This window comes from Siphateles boraxobius, unplaced genomic scaffold (genome assembly GCF_051911475.1).
Source record: "Siphateles boraxobius isolate OS27281-9 unplaced genomic scaffold, OSU_SipBor_1 12, whole genome shotgun sequence".
Classification (NCBI taxonomy): Eukaryota; Metazoa; Chordata; class Actinopteri; order Cypriniformes; family Leuciscidae; genus Siphateles; species Siphateles boraxobius.
The window spans coordinates 30,487,220-30,509,151 of record NW_027508722.1 but is presented as its reverse complement, the minus strand read 5'-3'; the positions used below and the strand labels follow the sequence as shown (position 1 = coordinate 30,509,151).

General features: G+C 37.7%; 1 protein-coding gene across 1 annotated transcript in view; it reads left to right on the top strand.

The window, feature by feature from the left end:
• The window catches only part of csmd1b (CUB and Sushi multiple domains 1b), a 325,939-nt gene that overhangs the window by 163,517 nt on the left and 140,490 nt on the right, over positions 1-21,932 (top strand). The window contains exons 29-33 of the mRNA XM_077218011.1: positions 6,558-6,674; positions 10,815-10,928; positions 13,407-13,502; positions 15,362-15,565; positions 16,713-16,837. Of these exons, the coding sequence (XP_077074126.1) occupies positions 6,558-6,674; positions 10,815-10,928; positions 13,407-13,502; positions 15,362-15,565; positions 16,713-16,837 (656 nt within the window). The remainder of the gene's footprint in view (positions 1-6,557; positions 6,675-10,814; positions 10,929-13,406; positions 13,503-15,361; positions 15,566-16,712; positions 16,838-21,932) is intronic.

Below are 21,932 nucleotides of genomic sequence, written 5' to 3'. Positions count from 1 at the left end.
TTTTCTAATTTCACAGAAAATAATCTGTAAAATATTACTTAATATTTTATGTAAAATTACACACAACCCTGTAAAAATACAGACAATTTCCTTTAAAAAAAACGTAAAATTGATGTAGAACAAAAATACAAGCAATTATCTGTAGATTTAATAGTGGACCTTTAAATTACAGCAAATATCTGTAAAATAACAGGCATTCACTGTATAATGACAAAACGGCAAAATTCTGTACAAAAATATAGACCGTTACTTGTAAATTAACTTTTATTTTACAGTGTATGATAGTGACTTTATCCCTGTACCTAATTACGTAGTCTGCTACTACCAGTCTACTAAATCAACTATGTTATTGGTCTTCCTTATAGAAATCATTTTTACGCAGAATTGTGATTGATATTATTTAGCAGGAGCTGCACTTTGTTTTCTTCCCATGTTCTTCAGATTCCTATTAGCATCCTTTACCCCGAGCAAAGAAGTGCTAGACCAGATACTTCTTCATGTCGAAAAAACGGAAAGTGTTTTTAATTATTTGTCAATGTTGTATGGATCTATTTCCCATCATGCTGAATGGTAATTGCTGGTGTAAAGGGGGGCAAAAGTGATGTCTAAAACTTTCCGTTATTCACGAAAATAACGTCACACACACATGAAAGAAAGAAAGAAAGAAACTCCAGACAGCCAAGCTAAGAAAATATATATATATTTCCAAAAACCTGAAATTTTCTTACATCTCAGTATAAAATTGTAGGTTTCTAGGCAAATCTCCGAACAAAAGGCACAGTATGTGTGTGCTTGTATTTGCGTATGCCCACTTGCACACAAACACGCTCAACTCGCTCTGTGTGTGTAGCTCCAGACAGTCTTCTCATGGCGAGTGTGAAGGGAAGGTGATGTGATCAAAGCTACAGGAGTGAGTTTGATATGCAGAAAACAGGGAGCCTCAGCTGCATTCTGACACCAGCTTTTCATGAGCTCACAGAAGCATTGTGAGGCAGATGAAGCAACAGACCTGTGGGTGCCAGAGCCCAGAGGCTTTAGCATGGGACTGATGTGCGAGGAATCTCAATTGAAGATCATTGTTACTGAGACCTGAGGGATGAAAGGAACACAGCCAGAGCAGAGAGATCACAGATGGCATGGACAGCGAATTTTGAAGGCCGGGATATTCATTGGCATTGAGATAAAGGCAAATACGAGCAGAGTTATTCCGGGGTTTAGGTACACAGAGAACTTGCTTAGTTCTAATCTCAAACTCTTTAGTTATTCACCACAGTCGGTGGCTTTCAGGAAGGGCGTTTTACAAATAAAAGGACTTCTTTTTCAATTAAAATTCTTCAAAAATATCTAGGTTATTATTATTTCTTAAAGCAAAGCATTGAAATATTTGTACAACAGTATTAATATTTAAAGGTGATTTTCTTTAGAACGACCCAGAACATCTTAGCAACATACCAGAACCAAGAATGACAAGAACCTAGAGCACCCTAGTAGCCACCTACCTTGTGATATTTTGATTAATGACATGGTAACATGTTAGTTATGTCACATTGGTGCCTTTTCAAATGTTAAATGAAACAGCCTCAAGAACAACTTAATATTACATATATAATATCATGTTACACCATGGTCTATCTGAATACTTAACTCTGATAAAGGTGTGCATTTAAACCGTTTAATGCACAGTTAGTTCAAGTCAGTTTAACCACTGTTCTATATTAATGCGCTGCTTTCATTGATGCACACACTCTCACAGTGGGAAAAAGTTAGGAAATCCTTCTAATATGCTGAGTTGTTGCTCTAGAAACTCACTCAACTAGGAGTATGGCTGCCTCTAAGACTATTCTGCTTCACTTCTGGATGTTTGTGATGTCGTGGGCTGGTCCTCTCCGCACACATTCATGAGGTTCTACAACCTTGTGACGATGTCATCATGAAATAAATAAATAAATTGCAATGAAAAGTTGACTTGTCCTAACATTTATCAGTCATCATTCATCTGTAAAATAACTCTGAGATCATTATCCACAAATATCAAAAACTTTCTATATTATATGAATATACAGTCATCATAAGATAAGTGCACGAATCAAGATGGCGACATTTTTAGTCCAGCCCCTAGTTACCTTTATCTGGATGACGTGAGTCGCTCACAAAAAGATGGTGGCAGCTGTCGGGAGGCATCGAGTGTACCTCGCGGAGCTCCTCTAGAAGACTCCCATGCTCGTGCTCTGGTTTACAAAAAGGAAAGTATCATTGTCATTGTGGACTAGCTGATTGACGTTGAGACGCTGCAGGGAAAACAATACGAGTTCCAAAGCCTGAACTGGATACAGATCAGGAGCCTCCAGTCTATTACTAGTCTATTACAGTCTATTAGGGGTGGTGGTGGTGCAGTGGATAAGACACATGCCTTTGGTGTGAGAGACCCGGGTTCAAATCCACTGTGAGACACCAATGTGTCCCTGAGCAAGACACTTTACCCCTAGTTCCTCCAGAGGCGTGCGACCTCTGACATATAACAATTGTAAGTCGCTTTGGATAAAAAGCGTCAGCTAAATGAATAAATGTAAATGTACTACTTCTAGAAGTCCCGGAAAATGTGGACCAGTCTATTTAAAAAAAAAAAAGAGAGAGAGTCGTGAGTACAATTTAGCCTGCACTGGATGACTGTTTGACGTGACTTGACTGTTTTTGATTGGGAATTCTTCTCCCACTGACTGTTTGAACTATGTTTGCTGTGGATTACTGTTGGAATGAATGATTGTCTTTTGAACTGGACTAATTTTGTTTCTTTTTTGTTGCCTGTTTTGTGGCTGGACAATTATTGAACGGAATTTTTTTTCTTTTTTTTTCTTTTCTCTCTAACTAAAAAAGATTTTTGAAATACTGGAAATTGTGCATCTTGTGAATATACATATTTGAATGCAAGTATATGTCCTGTCATATTGAATGGTTTATGTTCTATTTAAGAGTGATTATATGGGTATTATTATTACTACATATATTATGTATTGATTAATGGTGTAAGTCCTTATCTCACTAAGTGACGGGTTTTGTGAAAGAGAAATCAGACCACACAAGATTTTTGTACGTTTTCTTTAACTTAACCTTAAATTAATGACAGAAATCCTGTCTGGCACCCCAGCGTATACCGAGTGTGGGAAAACGTTACAACCTGGACCCTAAACTGGGGTCCCAGGTGCTCTCGTCTTAGTGCTGCTCTTCATGATTTCACCTAAGACAGACACTTGTCAATATTAACGTTCCCACAGCGTCATTCTCCATGTAGCGAGAGTTCCCTTGAAAGGAACACCTCGCTTTACTACTGCAACCTTGGTTCCCTAAAGAGGGAAGGAAAAGCTGCGTCGCCCAGCCATACTTCCTGCCTGTCATTGACTTACTTCAGCCTATTAGAAGCTGACATGCTTTAAAGTGTCCTGGTTGTGACGTCACCTGCCTCTGACGTCCCCTTACCCTATTGGACTGATTTCACACGTGCTTCATGACGCAACCACGTAGAGCATACCTACAGTTTCAACGCAGCACCTCATTCCTTCTTCAGGGAACCAAGGCTACTGTCGTAAACTAGGTGTTTTTTTTACCAGATAAAATAACTGGGAATGGCTGAAACACTGATAAGTAACAATATTATCAGGCTTGCGTTGATTCCGCACCATCTGCATAGCTCTTCAAATCCCTGGCCTCTTGTGTGTCCATTTGTAATATTTTTTTGTGCTTAATTTGATTATACTTTCAGATTAGCAATCTAGCTAAATTTAACACATTCTATCTTTACTGCAAAATTTCAATTAAATTAAATTAAATTAAATTCACATTTATTTGTTTAGCGCATTTATTCACATTTAGCTAAAATGTATTAATTTAAACAATTCAATCATTTAAGGCAGAAACGATGAGCTCATTGAAATAATGAATTCATACATTATCTTTCAGTCAGTGCAGCAAAACTTCTGCAGATTTGGGCCTGGTAATTAATAACTTTGAGTAATATGAGTAATACGATTATTATTGGTCGACTGACATGATGTTTTTTAATGGCCAATGTGATTGCTGATATCTAGAGAACAGGATGGCTTGCACTGATATACTGCGCATGCAAATGAATGATAAAATTGCATGCATAACATTAGCACTTGCTAATATAAACTCTTATTTTTCATACCAAAAAAAAAAAAAACTGAAAATGATTAAACTAATAGAAGGGGTTGGCAGTACTTCTGTTAATCAGCCAAGCAGGCTCAGCTATTGACCAGAGTTATCTCTAAACGTCAAAATGTGGGCTGATTTCTTACAAAAACTTTTAACAGTTAAGTTCCCCAACACTGCTTATTATAGGTGGTCCATCGGTTATAAGGTCACACGCAATGGGCCAGGTGTGACAGAAGCACTGACATTGGTTAATATCTCCACAAATACTCTTTGCTGACCTTCTCAGCCTCAATTTTTTACACTTGGCACTCTCAGTAATCCTCTCGGTGACCTTTGTGGTTGATTTTCACTTGTTTTTCCTGTCATGCACAGTCAAACACCTACAGTAAGTGTTTAGCCTCTACCCATTACGATCATGATAAAGAGATAACACACGCCAATGCACCAACACACAGATGATTTATAGTCTTCATTGGCTGCTCCTCCTCAATACTCCCTCCTCATGCTCAGACCTGAATTACGAATCAGTTTCACTAAAATACCTGTCAGAGGCTATAGCAATTCCAACAACCTTTCCACGCTGTTTGTATGATGTGTTGTAGGCCATTCTAGCAGTGCTACCATTAAGCTGGTTTGTGCAATTAATGTCAAGCTCAAGCAAATTAACCCTGCTTGTATAAAGGTATGTACATTTTCCAATATCTTGTTATTGACTTTCTTACTCCAATAAATGTTTAGGAGTTAAGTGAAACGCTTGCTGCAGGATGCAATGATTTGGTGTCATTAGCTTGTACGAGTCCACACAATACTCAGACCCACAGGGCCTGAATTACGGTTTCTGTTGAGTTGTTATTAGCGAGGGCTACTTCTGTCTTTGATGTGAATCATATTGTAAGGAATTGTCAGAGTCATAGAGATCCATTTGCAGCTTTATTTAGGAACAGAGTCAGACAGGCAGGATATAGATCGGCAAGCAGGAGTGGTGTGGGCAAGGCAAAGAATACTCAGGTATACAGGCGTTGATGGTCGGGGCAGGCAGAGAGTCAACAAAGTACATACAACGTTCCAGGGCCGTGGGAGCCAGAGTATGATCAGAAAGCCAGGAAACAGTCCAAGGTCGAGGTAGCCAGAGAGTGGTCGTAGATATCCAGTAGACAGTCCAGAATCTAAACCAGTGAAATAGAACACGTAGATTATTGCCCCTAATGTTAGCCGGGGCAGAAACAATACTTCGCACTGAGTGATAGCGAGATGCGTGTTGAAATGAAGTGCAGGTGGGAGTGTAATCGGTGAAGAGTAGGTGTGTGTGATCAGTTCAGGAGAGCTGCATTATGGGAACTGCAGTTTGCTTGGCAACAGTCAATACTTTGGAGACGGATCCCTCCGTGGGTGCGGAGGGAGCGACGCAGGAAACTCCTGTGTAACACATGTACAGTGATTAATTATTAATTTATTGTTTAAAACAGCAGTGTGTTTTAAAGTGAGTCAGTGAAAACAGCCTTTTTTCAATTTCTTCTGGTAATTACTCCACTTACCTGTTATTCAAACAGGGCCTTTTTTTAATAAGGTCTGCCTTGCAATTGTGATTTATTTTATTAAAACCAGCAGAGAATATCTGTTGAAGTGTTTTCTTGGCAACATTCATTCATTTGTAATGCCCTTCAACGTCATCAAACATAGGGGACAAATGAGTCATCATGCAGATTAGGGGTATCAAATATAAGGATATTCTCATGTAAATAAATATTATGTAAATCACTATTCTTAACTATCACATAAATGCATAGGTGTGTTTTTATTATTAATATATTATTATATAGTTCACTTAATATAAAATGCATAATTCATATCACATAATCCCCTAAATTAAGTGATAAATGTGGTCTATGTGTAATCTAAAAGTAAATATGACTAAGTTATTTGCAACTGCTGACGGGTATATCCCCTGTGCACTTCCTGTCAACTGATACATCTATGAACACTTAATCCCAATGCCTTTTGATTTGCTCTTTGAATGTATAGCCTGTACAATTTAGAATTAAATTATAATGGTCAAATATGGACTTGGAAGTGTGCTAACGAGCAATTGAAACTAACCTTAAGCACACAGAATGACATGAAACATTAGAGTCTATAACACTCAGACATGTGACAAACTGGCTCCAGAAAGCACAAAGTATGGTACATGTATTCGATCTGACCTTTTATAATGGAAAAATTACTTAGTTTGTGCTTTCCTCTTCTCCCTCTTTTGAAATTTGTAGAGCTCTCCCAGTCTCACTGGTCATCACATATCTAATACTGTACTAAAATGACCTCATTACCTAGTGTCATATGGACTGAACAAGAGTAAATACAAGCCTTTTGGGTTGTTTCTCTCTTTTCAGCACCATGCGGTGGGCAGTACACTGGATCAGAGGGAGTGGTATTATCCCCACATTACCCTCTCAACTACACGACAGGCCAGACATGCTCCTACTACATCACAGTATCTGGAGAGTTTGGTAAGTAAATAAAGTTACTTACAAAGGTCACAGTTCAGTTATTTTTAGTGTAATACTGAGTAATACAATGAAAAAAAAATGGGAGTAGGACTTACTTAAAACAGTTTTCAGTAATTTTAATAAATCATGTTTTCAAGTAAAGACTGCATACAATTGTTGATGGTTTTAGTTAGAAATTCTCAAGTAATATTTATTTGGTATACTATCTGTTTCAAGTAAATTTTACTCAATCCAATTTTTTATATATATATATATATATATATATATATATATATAGTAGTATAGTATATGTATATATATATATATATATATATATATATATATATATATATATATATTATATTACATATATATATATATATGTATATGATATGATATATGATAGCAGCTTTTTTGTTTTTCTGTCAATGATGGGGAACCATTGTGTCATAAATTATGGAAAATTCAGTCAATGGCAGGGAAGGAGTTAATTCAAGTGATGAGTTCTCAATCCAAAGTTTCTATACAGAAATTGTATGTGAATAAACTCAAATACATTTTTGGACATACTTCATATCCACAACTGCTCAAAACCAGAATTTACTAAATTCATTGCAAAAAAATAAAAAAATACAGTTCATGCATAACAAATAGCAGTGTAAATAAGGCTTTAACATTTGAAGCTTGTGGAAGTGTTTGTGAGCCAACAGAAATCCAGTCAAACTGATATTTGCATAGCCACTAGCAGTGCCCCTTCAGGTTTTCTGTACTGTTTGAGTATGAAGCGAGGGCCGACATCTCATTACAGAGGAGATAATAGAGTCATCGCAGTGGCCCGTATGACCCCTTTCACCCCTCTCTGCTAAGCTGGCTCTCACACCAGCACCTGACATGCACAGCATGCCTCTGTGATTTCCCCAGTCTTTCATTCCCTACCGTATGAACCATGTGTCCTTTTTGGCAAGCCAACACATCACAGCCTCATCACTGGTCTCAGGTCGGAAGGTATGGAGATCAAACATACACATATTGCATACATTACAGAAAGAGGTTCATGATTTTAAAACAATAAAAAGGTGTACAATGATGTTAACATCTCTTGTACTTGGATGTTCACTAACAGTAAAAGCACACAAAAGCTGAACTGATTATTCAACTTTACATTGTTCTTTGAACAATGTCAGTCATTAAACTAAGCATTAAAGGGGCTATATGTAAGACTTGTCATGTATTACTTGCCTTCTTTTGACAATGTGTGATCAGCTTCTAACAAAATTTTAAAAAATTAGACCTTCCCCGACTTCCTAGGTTGTCTGTGAAAGTCTGTAGACTAATTGTGATGTAAAGGAATAGGCAGTGTTGGGCAAGCTACTTAGAAAATGTAGGGAGCTAAGCTAGCAGTTACTCTACATTAAATGTAGCTTCACTACACTGAAGCTACCACCCTGGGAAATGTAGCAAGCTAAGCTACAGCAATATGACAAAAGTAGTTTACTACATCTAGTCTACTTTTTCAAATTTAATTTTTTATATTTAACCATACTTAATTCCTAGTCAATGCTATCTCAGTGATCAATAAAATTGTCAATCAAACATATAGGCAGGCATGATTTGTCAGTTCAATTGTTTATTCAACAACTGTTCCAGATCAATTTGGCCAAAAACAACACAAAAACATAACTATATAAAACCATATAACTAAATAAAACTATAACAAAACCAGGTGTCAAGAGTGTGTGCATATTTTTCCATTTCTCACGTGTCAGCCCAAGGATTGATATTGGTATGTGATGTCACACCATACGCAGCAGAAGGTGATGGTAATGCACCAAAAAGCTGGTTTGTAGGGCCCTATGAAATCTGTTTTATTTTTTCCCACATTCCAAATTCAGTTTTATTTTGTTTTCATTTTTCTGGACTCCCATGTTAATGGTTAAATAAAATTTTAGTAATCAAAAACGTGTAATTGATTGAAAACATGAAATGTATATAATTTAACAATAATTTATTAACATTTTTAAATAAATTACATTTTGAGGGCACTATGGAATAGTTTTTTTTTTTAATGGTTTAAATTGTAATGACCAATTATTTAAAATGTAGGCCTAATGATTTAAGCAAAATGTCTTCAAAGGTTAAACCAACCTTTTATTTATTCAGGTTGCCATGTAGCTAGACCTTTGAGTCTCTGTTTTTTTGTTGATATGACGATAGTTTTTCTCAAATGCTGCTAAAGTGACTCTCAGAGTGGCTATGTAGATGAAGTTCATTGATCCATTACTGAAAACATCGCAAGCGCCATGGGTGCTTCAGTGTGTGGTAAATGAATCCGCGCGTCTGAGCCATTCATTCACAGAGACACGCAGAACATGCATGATTCCTTTTTAAATAGTCTTTAAGCGGTTTAATATTCACAGACACTAGTCTATATCGCGATTTTATTTAAGTTTACTTACATTGTTTTCATCCAAGATCTGACAAATTTCGTGAAATTCCGCGTTATACAGTAAATTTCGTTTTTATGCATGGATACTGCGATTCAGTCCATGTTTTCTGTATTGCGGTAATGAAATCATATGGCCCTATGGTTGCCAACCACCGTAAAACAAGAGAAAGTCACCGTCACCAACTGATCCAGCATCAGTGATACTTAGCAGTTGTATTTCCGATTTGAGCTTGAGCTATATAAATGCTTGGGAAAATGTAGCTATTGTGGACGCTACCGCACTACTTGATCAAAAAAAGAGCTTCGCTACTGAAAAGCTATTTGATTCAGAAAACAGCGACGCTACCACCACGCTACTGAGAAACGTAGTTAAACTAGTAGCGTCACTACTTGTAGCGACGCTACTGCCCAACACTGGGAATAGGGACGTTTTTTTCCAGGAAAATCAATCATGCGACGTTTACGCTCGCTCCCAAGAGTATCTCTTTCTTTCTATGATGCCTAAAGAGCCATTCTGAACTGTAATGTCAATGTATTATGCAAATAAATGTCATTAATTCAAACTAAAGTCTCACAGAGCCAAATCTGTAGTCTATAGTCTTATATATAAATATATAATTTATAATCAATTTATCGTAGTGCAATTTTAATTAACTCATCTGTCGTCATGATGCTGGTGAATGGCAGAGCTTTCTCTATTATCAGATGCTTTCTAAACGGCTACTCTCACTCTGTCATTTTTGTTCTGCATTTATTTTGTCATTGAGAGGAAAACGCGCAGCACATATTTACATATTCATCTAAACGTCGCTCTCAGCAGTGTGAACGGCGTCTGGATGTTTATCAGTATATCACTGCAAAGGTATTTCCTATAACATATTTTTACTTCTAACCAAAGAACGAAAAAGCATTTAACCACATGCAGGGTGTGTTCACACTTGTAGTTCGGTTCGCTTGATTCATTTGGTCCGGCCCAAAAAAAACAAAACAAAAAATGATTTATTTAGTCCTAGTCCACTTGGCGTTCACATTTGCATTTTAACATCGAACCTAAAGGCATAGGGATATGTTCACAACCCGATTACTTTTATTACGTATATTTCGCGACGGAACTTACCGGATATTCAAAACAAGGCAGTGTGCTGAGCTAAATGCGCTTGTTGTTTTTACGTATACAATAAGTTGCTGGCTGCAGCAGTTCACTTTATGGCCACCAGTGTCACTAATAACAACGGTTTCTGAATTCTACATATAGCCCCTTTGAGTATTTTTAGTAAGTCAACAACCCATGTGTTTGATTTGTGAGTCATTTGGATTATTTCATTAAAAAAGTACCACCTCCGTCATTTGTTCGTCAATCACAACCAAAACCTGGGCTCTTGATTCCCACATAGCTCTGTCATTGGTGTTCTGCGGTATGAGTTTACGGTTTATTCACAATTTCACGGCATGATTTCTGTAATCAAAATCTTCTATTGTAATGAATTTAATCTCATATGCCCCTTTATCTAGATGGGGCTGATGTGTCTAGGCTATACATACTTCTGTGCAGACTGCATATGGACACTTATAAAACCATCAACCTGAAATACGAGTGTCAATGGGAAATTTATGTTTCTTTTATTCTTAACTCATTGTACTACTTTTGTTAGTGTCTCTTCCTAGTGGTGGTGATGATAATAACACGCTCTATGTGTTTCATTGTGTTTCCTTAGTGGTGTTTGGGCAATTTGCCTATTTCCAGACTGCCATGAACGACTCTGTTGAGTTATTTGATGGGCCCAATCAGAATTCTAGGCTGCTAAGCTCCCTGGCTGGATCTCATTCTGGTAAGTAATGGCTGTACATTCACCACAGTTTTGTTGCTTTGAGTTTGCTTTGAAATGCACAAAACCCGTTGAAAAGAAGCAAACAGGCATATATGGCTTTTTAAATCAGTGAAAAGACAATTGTGTACACAGTTGAGCAGTGCACGAGGTCTCAAGTGAGGTTAAATGGCTTCTTTCCAAAAGGGAAATGCAGAGGGAGTATCATTTTTTGGAAAGCGTTTGCTGATTATTTTGTATTTGTATTTATTGTTTAAAATTTCTGTTAGTGAACACACACTTTGTCAGGCTCGAGCAAACATAAGTCTTCTTTTTGCAATTAATATTTTTACTAAATCATAAAAAAATAAAATAAAAATACATATTTGCACATAAGTCAACCTGAAAGACCTCATTAAATCAGTTTTGGACTTTGGAGTCATCTACAGTTTATGCTAATTTTCTTTCTTTTTTTGCAACAAAACTATCGAAATTTTAGATGCAATTGAAATATTTCAAAAATAAGTTAAATAAAACTGAAACAAAGTTAAAATGCAGTTTTAAATATTTAAGTACGTTGTACAACGGTACCAAAGTTGTAACCTACAGTAATAAGTTCTTACACCTTTTGAATCAAATGAAATCGCCAAAATATGCTAAAAAAATGTCTGAGAAAGAATTCAGTTTCCCATGTTTTTCAAATAAGAGCCTTATTTGCTGACTTTTAATAAATTGGTGTTTTGATTTTGTTTTTTTGGTTGAAAAAATGTGTCGGTTCTCTTCAAGTTCATAGAGTAGTCCTATCAGAGTAACCACAGGTGTAGAGAATCACATTAACTATCAACATGATCCACTAATGTCTGTGTAAGACTGGAAAAACTGGAAGGACTTTAAGAGAGGGCCACTCTCTGAGAAAACAAAGGAAATTAACATTTGAACCCCCCCTCATGCACTATTGAGACGAAGGTCTGACCTCCCACATCCTAATCTACATTTCTCTCCCCCATTCTTCATCCTGGCAGACCTCTCCCAAACTCACACAAGAATCTAAATGGTTTAATGTGAATGATTATCATCTAGTTTTATACATGTTTGGTATTATTTGAAATGTCTCGGTGCGCATTTCTTGTCGGGTAAACTTTTTCCTCTTCTAGAGCATTTGATGTTTTGCATTGATTATCCTTGAATTGATTATGAAATTATAATGATACATTTACCTGACATATTAAATTGTGACATTTGATTATTCTAATTGACTTTGACATTATTTTCATTCAAGAGTTTAAAAGAATAGTAAAACATTCGCTCACATTTAATGATGCACAGATATCATTAAAGCCTTTTCATTTATGGAGTCAGATGAAATAACGAGTATATACATATGAAAAAATGTATTGAATTTAACCAAAAATACTTTGCCGCGAGAAAAGACAGTAATACGCAAAGACCTTCACCGCTAATTCGAATACCGCCATTGGATCGAGTTAGACGGCCTTACATCTGGCAACCATAAACTGTCAAAATACTTTTTGTCCTTGTTCTAAACAGTATATGTATTGGTTTTAGCATTTCAACCCTAAATAATAATTTAAAACAATTGTCATTAAAGCAAGTTTTTGCTATCTTCTTTTAAAATGAATGCTGCTTGGTTTGATATTTTGTTGTTTTATTTATTGATAATGACATTTTAAGTGTGGCTTAAGTGTTCAAATACTTTTTGGACCACTGTATTTATAATATCAAGTTTAAATCTTAAATCTTGGATCAATGTTGTCGTTTTTGCCCTTTGGTTCTAGACTTATTTAATTCTTTCTAAAAAGAAAATGTTATCCTTGCAGCTTCCTGCTGAATTATTGCCGGTATTATTGAGTGAAAGGTAATAAAATCCCAAGAACAAGAAAATCACGGCTAATTCAACAGTCTTTGCAGGATTGATGACGGCCATTGCACACAAACTGTTTGTATGGCATTTTTATACTGTATATCTTCATGGTCTGCTGTGCAACATTATATTCCCATGGGAAGTGCTGTAAATTCATATCATTTCTATCTCAGCTTTGTGAGCAGTGGGCCAGAAATCTTGACAGGCCACTCAATTCATAGTTAGAGTGTTTAACCCTCCAGGCTCAACTGTAGTGTTCAGTTGTCATCTATATCAGCACTTTGTTTCCTCCTTTGGATACAACTTTGTAAAAGTACACTTTGATTTTGGAAAAGCTCATAGTTTAGCTCAAGGGTAAGTCAGCCTTTTGGTTGGGGGTTTTCTTTTAATGTACCCACTGCATCTATGAACATGCTGAAGACAGCTTGAGTATTGGGTATCCATCAGTTTTAGGCCCATTGTTGCTGACCTGCTCTCTCCACCCTTTGCCTTGGAGGCTGATCAGAGTTATTAAGCCATTTGTCATGTACACTACCTTAAGGCTACAGTTTGTTGTAGCACATTTGACTCCACAAGCAACTCTGGGAGATTTTAATGTCTGCCATATTGTGTTTTTGCAGGAGAAACCTTGCCCTTGGCCACTTCAAACCAAATCATGCTGAGATTCAGCGCAAAAAGCGGTCCATCTGCCAAAGGTTTCCATTTTGTTTACCAAGGTAAGCACACACTTAACTCTCAGTCAATAACAGGTCATCATGCAGAGCGAATGCTTTGTTTTTAAACTTTAATTCCAAAACATTCAGTTAGCCTTTGGTGTGTCTTCTGTCGTGTATATATTGGCAGCTTTCTATAGGGTGAAGTGTATATATTAGCAGTGTGTATAAAGTGAAATCACGGCTGTGTAGTGTAGAGCCAGCCTGCTGATCCGTATGCCTGAGCCCGCTTACTGTGGGAAATAGCCTTTATATTGCACACAGAGAAGTTAACAGCGCAATCACAATGTCATAACCAATACACAAAAGAGTCAAATCAGGAAGGGGCTTGAATTTGATGTAATTTGTAATACATTTAGCTCTGAGTAAAGCCGAATGGGAGAATGATTTGCACGCTGTTCTCATGAGTATTTTGAGAGTTGCCTCACAGTTGTATGCTTGGGGACATTTTACTGCATTATAAGAACAGTTATAGTTACATTTATATTATTTTTATAATTACTTCTAAGTCATCCATTTGCTTTTTCAATGTGCATGTTCATAATCCATTATACACTGAATTATAAATGATCAAATATAAAATATTTCATTTTTTAAAGGCATTTTTTGGGTGAGCTATTTTTGAGGATGACATGGGGGTGAGAAAATAATTTTTTGGTAAACTGTTCCTTTAAATGACTCACCCCTGAGGTTTCAAATTTCCCAGACAGCAGCAGGGTGCCGCAGGATGTGTGAGGCATTTTCCCTCGTCTTAAAATGTGTCATAAAAGAGTATATAAATGACTCTTTTTAACTCCCTTTATCAGCTGAGTTATAAAAAAAATACAATAGGAATTTTTCACGGCCGCATCAGCGAGCTTTCACACACACAGCGCAGACCACGGCAAGCCTGCTTTGTCTCTTTTCATATCTCCTCACCATTTTATAGCGTACAGCAATGGGCGCAGAGGAACAGCGGGTGTGTGAGAAATGTTCTCTGACAGTTAGGACAGTTCATTTGGCTCATGGAGGCATCTAGGTGATGGTGGATGGTCCTACCAGCCTCTTCCTATATATCCACAGCCGTCAGATAAAAGTTAAGGCACAAATAGACAAAAAGAACCAAAGTTGCTACAATGTTCAAAAACAAAACCAGCAAAGTTCTCTGTGCTAGGGTCATGAAGATGCTAATGTACTACAAAAATACATATGTGGGTTTTCTATAAAAAGAGTGCTAAAATAGTCACAGTGTGCACTTCTGCACCGGGAAGCCTACAACAGTAGGTTACAAACAAATATGGAACCTTATCTGTGTTTCAAAGCTAAATGTTGTTTTCAATTCATTCAATTCATTCAATTCATTCAATTCATTCAATTCATTCAATTCATTCAATTCATTCAATTCATTCAATTCATTCAATTCATTCAATTCATTCCATCGGCCTCGTCCTGCTCGCCACATACTGTTCAAATGTTTGTTTGTTTTTTCATTTTCACAAAAGCTGCATCAATTTAATACAGTAAAATCAGTAATATTGTGATATATTGTTACAATTCAAAATAAAACTCTTTCCATTTGAATATATTTTTAAAATGTAATTTATTCCTGTTTGGGCAAAGCTGAATTGTCAGCATCATTACTTCAGTCTTATTTGTCAAATGATTCTTAGAAATCATTCTAATATGTTGATTTGTTGCTCAAGAAACATTACTTATTATTTTCATCAAAGTTGAAAACAGTTGTTCTGTTTAATATTTTTGTGGAAATGATGATACTTTTTTACAGGATTGCTACATTGTTACTATATTGTTAAGGCAGCTTGAGCTTGAGCTTTTGGCACATCTGCCCCATTTTGATTTGAGATCTGTTTCCTGTCCACTAGCTGTTCCTCGCACCAGTGATACACAGTGCAGTTCCATCCCAGAGCCCAGATACGGCAGGCGGATCGGTTCAGAATTCTCAGCTGGCTCCATTGTTCGTTTCGAGTGTAACCCCGGATACCTTCTCCAGGGATCCAAAGCCATCAAGTGCCACGCAGTCCCTAACGCTCTGGCACAGTGGAATGACACCATCCCAAATTGTATAGGTAAGCTAGCCTGGATTTATCCAAGGAAAATTCACACTAGTCATGTTTTATTCAGGACTAAACAATTCATTGTGACTAAGTGTTAGACATAAAAAAAAATACAGATCGTACAAATTCCATGTTACTTTTATTTGCTTGCTAATAGGTACTATCATTCAGATTGGTATTCACAGTCCCGTATTTTCTCAAGTCATAGAGAATGTAACTGTGCGAGTTTCCCATGATCTTCTGTAACCTTGAGGCAACTAATAAGGGTTAGGAATCCTGCTGGAGGACGAAATGGCAGTGGCCTCTATGAGGATTTAAAATGCAGTCCTCTAGTTAATATTTCCTTCTATACTGCCATCCTCAAGGGGCTGTAGGCTGAATCCAAGGGCCTCTGGGCCACAGCCTTCAGTTCAAAGCCGTAACCTCCAGGTTTTAATACTGAGCATTTAACTGTCGCTGTATTCTATAGTGCTGTCACGATTTTATCATACCCAAGGCACATCCTTATTTCAGTCTGCTTTCAAATCTCAATTCCACAGTTTTCATAAGCATTACAAACTGAAAGGAATATCTTTAAAATATTAACAGAAATTAAATCAAATTCAAATGTAGCATGCTAATCAGACAGTATGCTATTTTGGATACACAGGTACTCTTTTGAATGCTTTTAAGAGCCCTCCACAAAAATTAGATGCAGGAAAAACATCTTCTTTAATAAAATGGAATGTTTTTTTAAACATCCGTCAATGGAAGAAAAAATGTGGAATCTACCAGCAAGGATAAAGCATGTTGAAAAAAGTACTACATATCACAAAACAACACAACCCATTTTACTTCCGTAATTTGTCATTTTTAAACTTGGATTGTTGGTCATGTTGACTTATTAAAAATGTGGTTAGCTTCTATGGCTAGAAAGTCTTTACAAATGCAATGATATAAGATTGTTACTTGGTAAATATAAAGTGGTACCGGAAAGACATTTCTCATGCAGAGAATGTATGTTTTAGCAGGGTGATGATGGCTTTGGTTCATGTTACCTTAGGCATAACCACATCTTGTGTCAAAGGAGACGGCTGTCTTTCTCACAGGACTCAGTTCAGGCACTTGTACTGTTCCATCCTCAGCATGAGCTCAATTTTGCCTCTGTTTTGCTTCACAGTTCCATGCAGCGGGAATCTAACAGAAAGGAGAGGTACCATCCTCTCCCCTGGGTTCCCGGAGCCTTATGGGAACAGCCTGAACTGTGTGTGGAAAATCATTGTAACAGAAGGAGCCGGTATCCAGGCAAGTACAAAAGAGCCATGTGTGAACTCATCAAATGCAGTAAAGCTACACCTGCTGAAATGATAAGATGGAAAAGATTCCATTTCACGCTGCAAGGGAGTGGATTACAAAAGTTAAATTAAGCATTGTATAAAATGTTTTGTGTGGTACAAAGTGGTGTTTGTTTTCAAATAGAAGATCTAAATGCGATGCCAAATGTAGAGTATGGCCTTAAATGAAAGTCAAGATAAATTAGTACAATTTTTATTGTGGCATTTATATGAATTGTATTTTTAATAAATGTATACAATAGCTATTCAATCCCTGACAGCCCTGGTATTTCGAGACCACAGGAGAAAAAGGCAGTTAAACACGTTTTTAATTTTTTTTAAGAAAAATATATAATAATTAACTAAATATAATATTAACAATTAATTAGATAACAACCAAATTCGGTAAAATTAAAGCAATGTTTAGTATTTCTCTATTGACTACTAATTGCTTCACACTTTTCCTCAATTGAGGCAAGTAACAGTTAGTAATAAAGTAAAGAACAAGTTATAGAGCAATTGAAAGCTATAGGGCAAATGAAAGCTATAGAACAAAAATCTACATTTACAGTGCTTAAAGTTTTTCAGTTAATCTGAAAGCTATATGAAGCATCAGATAAAGCATTCAGAAAAAAAGTATAATAAGATTTAAAAAAAGATTAATAAATTAATCAAATGTAAAATACATAATTCATTAATACTGATTGTATGCTCTTAGAATTTGAAGCATGTCTTGAAACAAGTGAAAAATGAGTGTGACTTTTATGACTTTGTGTTAATTTACAGTTATTATATTTGTAATGTTAAGCAATAAGATACAAGAGGCTGAAGGGTGAATACTGTACTACTGATACTGTAGAAATACTGACATCATTATTGTTTTTAGACAATCTTGTTGTACTAAAAAAGTAAACTTATTAAAAAATAGGATTATCGTTGCTAAAATACTGTAAAGAGATGTGTACTATGTGGACATACTGTAATATTCACAGCACACAGTTACTTCCACAGTTCAGCCAGACCATTTATGAAAATTAAACTGAAAAACATCTCAGTTATGACTGTAACCTTAGTTCCCTGAAAAGGGAACGAGATGCTGCATAGAGAATTGATGCAGTGGGAACACCTCTGCGAGATTGCGTCCTGGAGCACGTGTGAAATCAGTCCAAGACCATAAAGGGGCAGGGGACGTCATGACCAGGAAGCTATAAAGTACACCCAGACCAAACAATGTCAGCGTCTGATAGGCTGACGCAAGTCGAACACAGTTATGCTGGAAGTATGGCTGGGCGATGCAGCGTCTCGTTCCCTTTTCAGGGAACCAAGTTACAGTCGTAACCGAGACGTTTCCCTTTCAAGGGAACTCGCGCTACGTCGAGAATTGACACTGTGGGAACTTTTATACCCATGCCGCCATACTGACCAGTGCCTGTGTTGTGTGAAATCAGGTGAGCACAACTTAGACAGAAGCACCTTGGACCCAGGGGTGAAGCTCAAATATAGGTTGTAATACTCACCGCATCATACACCTCTTATAGGGATACCCCTATTATAAGGCTTACAAAGCCGCCGTATTCCTCCTGATCTTGTCTTTGACCTTGGGACAAGAACCAAGGCTTCTTCCACATAACCAAAGTGTGAAGCACCTGCGCTTAACCTAGATCATGCAGAACGGGTTGCCCCTCAGAGAAACCCCTTGGTCTTAAGCTATCACTGCAAAGGTCTTATGTACTGCTGGCAAAAAGGTATTCCGTTGTACACAGCTGCCATTAGACCTAACAGTCTCAAAACTGTTTGACAGTGAGTGACTGGCCTAGCTTTATCATGCTCACAGCTGTGAGGATCAAACCAGTACGAGCAGGAGACAGATGTGCCTGCAATGCTGTCGAATCCCACACCACACCTGAAAAGTGGTCCTCTGTAATAGAGAAAAACACTTTTCTTTGAGTTTAGCCTTGATCCCCCCATACTTTCATGTGGGTGAGGATGAGATCCTGATGCCAAACCGTCGTCTGGTCACATTCTACGATCCTTTTCCCCAGCACAGCTTTTACCTCCTGTTCCGTAACCAAAGCCTGCTCAGGGCCTACAACAGTAGACAGAACCTCCCTGTGTGCAGGACCCATTGAGATATATTTGGTAGTAGTTTCCATCAGGGCCGGCGCCATGGACGCCCCCTCAATGGGACTCTCCCGCCCCCTCAGATCATCATGAATGTAAACGTGATTTTACTGATAAAATATACTATTTAAAAATCACATTTGCCAATTACATTTTCACATTTTCTTGTTTTTGTGAATATTAAGCTAAATTAATAATATTTTAATTAAGGACAGTATGTTAGACAAAGACGAATTTTGATTGGTTGTTTGATTTTGCATGCTCGCTCACCTTAGCATTATGTTACATTTCTCATACGGGAAAGATCACACGACGGCTACGGACTGTAGAATGGATATTCCATAATTTCAAGGTTGAATATTGCATATCGGGGGCAATCGGGAGAGTCGGCATAGGAGGAGGGTGAACAAACTCCAGGGTAAGGCTAAGATGTGCGCTTCCCCTGAATTTAAATAGATTTCCTAACCATGTAGTTTTAACCAACGTCACCTAGCAACAACTTAAACGTCTCAGTATAAACGCTCCCGTTAACTCATTTGTTATTAGCGCAACTATACGTTTACAAACTGTTAATTTGAGCAAAAAAAACAAGCAGTACTGTATGCCTGGCAGCCAATATAAATAAACATTGCCTTACCTATAATGCAGCAAAATTCTGCGTTTAGGCATGGCATCATGCGTACGTTGATGATGCCCTCGCCTCGTTGTTTAGTTTTGTGGTTATGTCACTCTCAATTGGAGCTATAGATTCTCTGCCCGAGCCCGAACTTGAACCGAACCGAAGATATTTCCCGTGACTATCCTCGGGCCGGGCCCTTGATCTAAAGACGTGCACTCCCAATGCAATAGAGTGCGACGCAGGACTAGATTTGATGGCCGAGCGCGGGCGGTAATGCACATCACTCTGTGTGTGCGGGTTGCGGGACAATAAAACGATTCGCGAATTATTAGAAATATTTATGAATAAAACATATAAAAACTAATACATTTTTATTCATCTGTTGCAGAAAAGCAACAAGAACAACTATATGTGTGCTTTAATAACAAGCAATAACAAGCTTTAAAGTTAATGCTTTAGTAACAAATTTATCAGGAGCATTTATGCTGATGTGTATGATGGCGACATAGTATTTGTATATTGGAGGTACAGAAAAAAAGTCTATTTGTGGGCAGGATGAGCGGGACAAAACATTAATGTTGCGGGCGGGGGAAAGTAACACAGAAAGTAGTTGAGAACATCAGTAATAACGACCCACGTATTAAAAAATCGTCGGGTTTAAATCGGGCTCGGGCTCATAATTTTACAGTTAATGTGTCGGGCCGGGCCGGGCTCGGACACAACGTGCAAATGAATGAATTCAAATGAATGAACTAACAAATAGAAGCAGTCAGGCTGCTTTTGAGGGAGAAAATTTCACTGGAATTGTATATTGCTAGTCTCAAGTCCGTGGCCAGGGGAAGCCTTTTTAGCAAAAAGTTTTTTTTCTCTCTCATCAAAATGTCTTATCAATCATCTATAACAGTCTATATCAAGCAGGGACACGTTTGTGTGCATGTTGTTTTGAGATTTCACCGTAACGAATAGAGTCTCCCCGCAACAGCGATAGATTGAAGTGCGCGTCCGTGTGAAAGCTGCGCGAGCCACAAGACAACACTGTATCCGCTTCACTGATCGCAGCGGCAACGAGCACTTTGATCATTTGATTTAAAAAGCAACACATTTCAGCGCCTAACGACTCTAATTTGACAAATAAACACAATTAATCCTCTGCTAGTTAACTGGAGATGTTTTATTAATTTGTATTGGTACATCCGTGCCGCAAAGATGTTTTAAAAAGTGGTGGGGAGAAGATCGACCCTGGCAAAAAGTGGTGACGTTCGTTAATGTGAACGCCCCCTCTCGGTATTTCAAACGCCCCCTCATCAGCGCTCGGCTGGCGCCGGCTCTGGTTTCCGTGCTGCTAAAAAATCTACTAAGGGAACCAGTCTCTCAATTGTCCGCCAATCCAGTGCCCTGAAACGGATGACCAGCAGCAAGCACCCAAACTGACCCTTCTGAAACCCTCCTTGGAAGAGGCAAGTGTCCCAGTGCCGCAACATTTCCAGGCAGACACTGAGACTAGAATTCTCTGGAGACTGCTGCGCCCCGAAGCACACAAGGTGGCGGGGTTAGCAGAATGGCCCCCTGAGGGCACCATATACTGTATTTAGGTGTTATCTATTTACCCCCTGGAATTTCTCTGAATGGCATTCCTCCAAATTAAATGCAGCCAAAGATCAAACAAGACAAGTAAACACTGTCTGGATGAAAGGCTGAATAGTATATTAATACAGACATTTAATTTCACAAAAATCAGAAGAGTATTTTTCATTTAATTCCTCAAAATTAAATATAGCCAAATATCAACCAGACAAGTAAGGAATGATCTGGATGAAAGGCTGAATATAGTATTTTCACACAGGCATCTAACTTCTCAAAGCCAGACAAATGTACCATTTAATTTCTCAAATTAAATGCAGCCAAGATAGAAACAGACAAGTATACACGGTCTGAATGACAGGCTGAATGTTATATAAGAATCTCAAAAACAAAAATAATCATAAATCATAGCTTGCAAACACATATAATTAGTTTGCATGCAATCATAGGAACAAGAGAGAAAGGGAAACTCCCGTCTGCTCGGTTCCCTCCGCATTATTTTTTATATTATACATATACTGCGGACCCGTAATCTATGAGAGATTCGAGCCATTAGATTCTTGATTGCAGACCCGTCGAGATCTCACCACTAGATTCTAATCTAAGCGCTGGCTGCCTCGACAAACGCGGGATCTGAGCCACTTGCAGAAGACGTTTTTCCCTTGAGAAGAAAGCCAACAGGAGCGGAGCTAAAACTCCCGATAGTGCATGCTTTTCTTTACACTGTAACACCTGTTTTGATGCT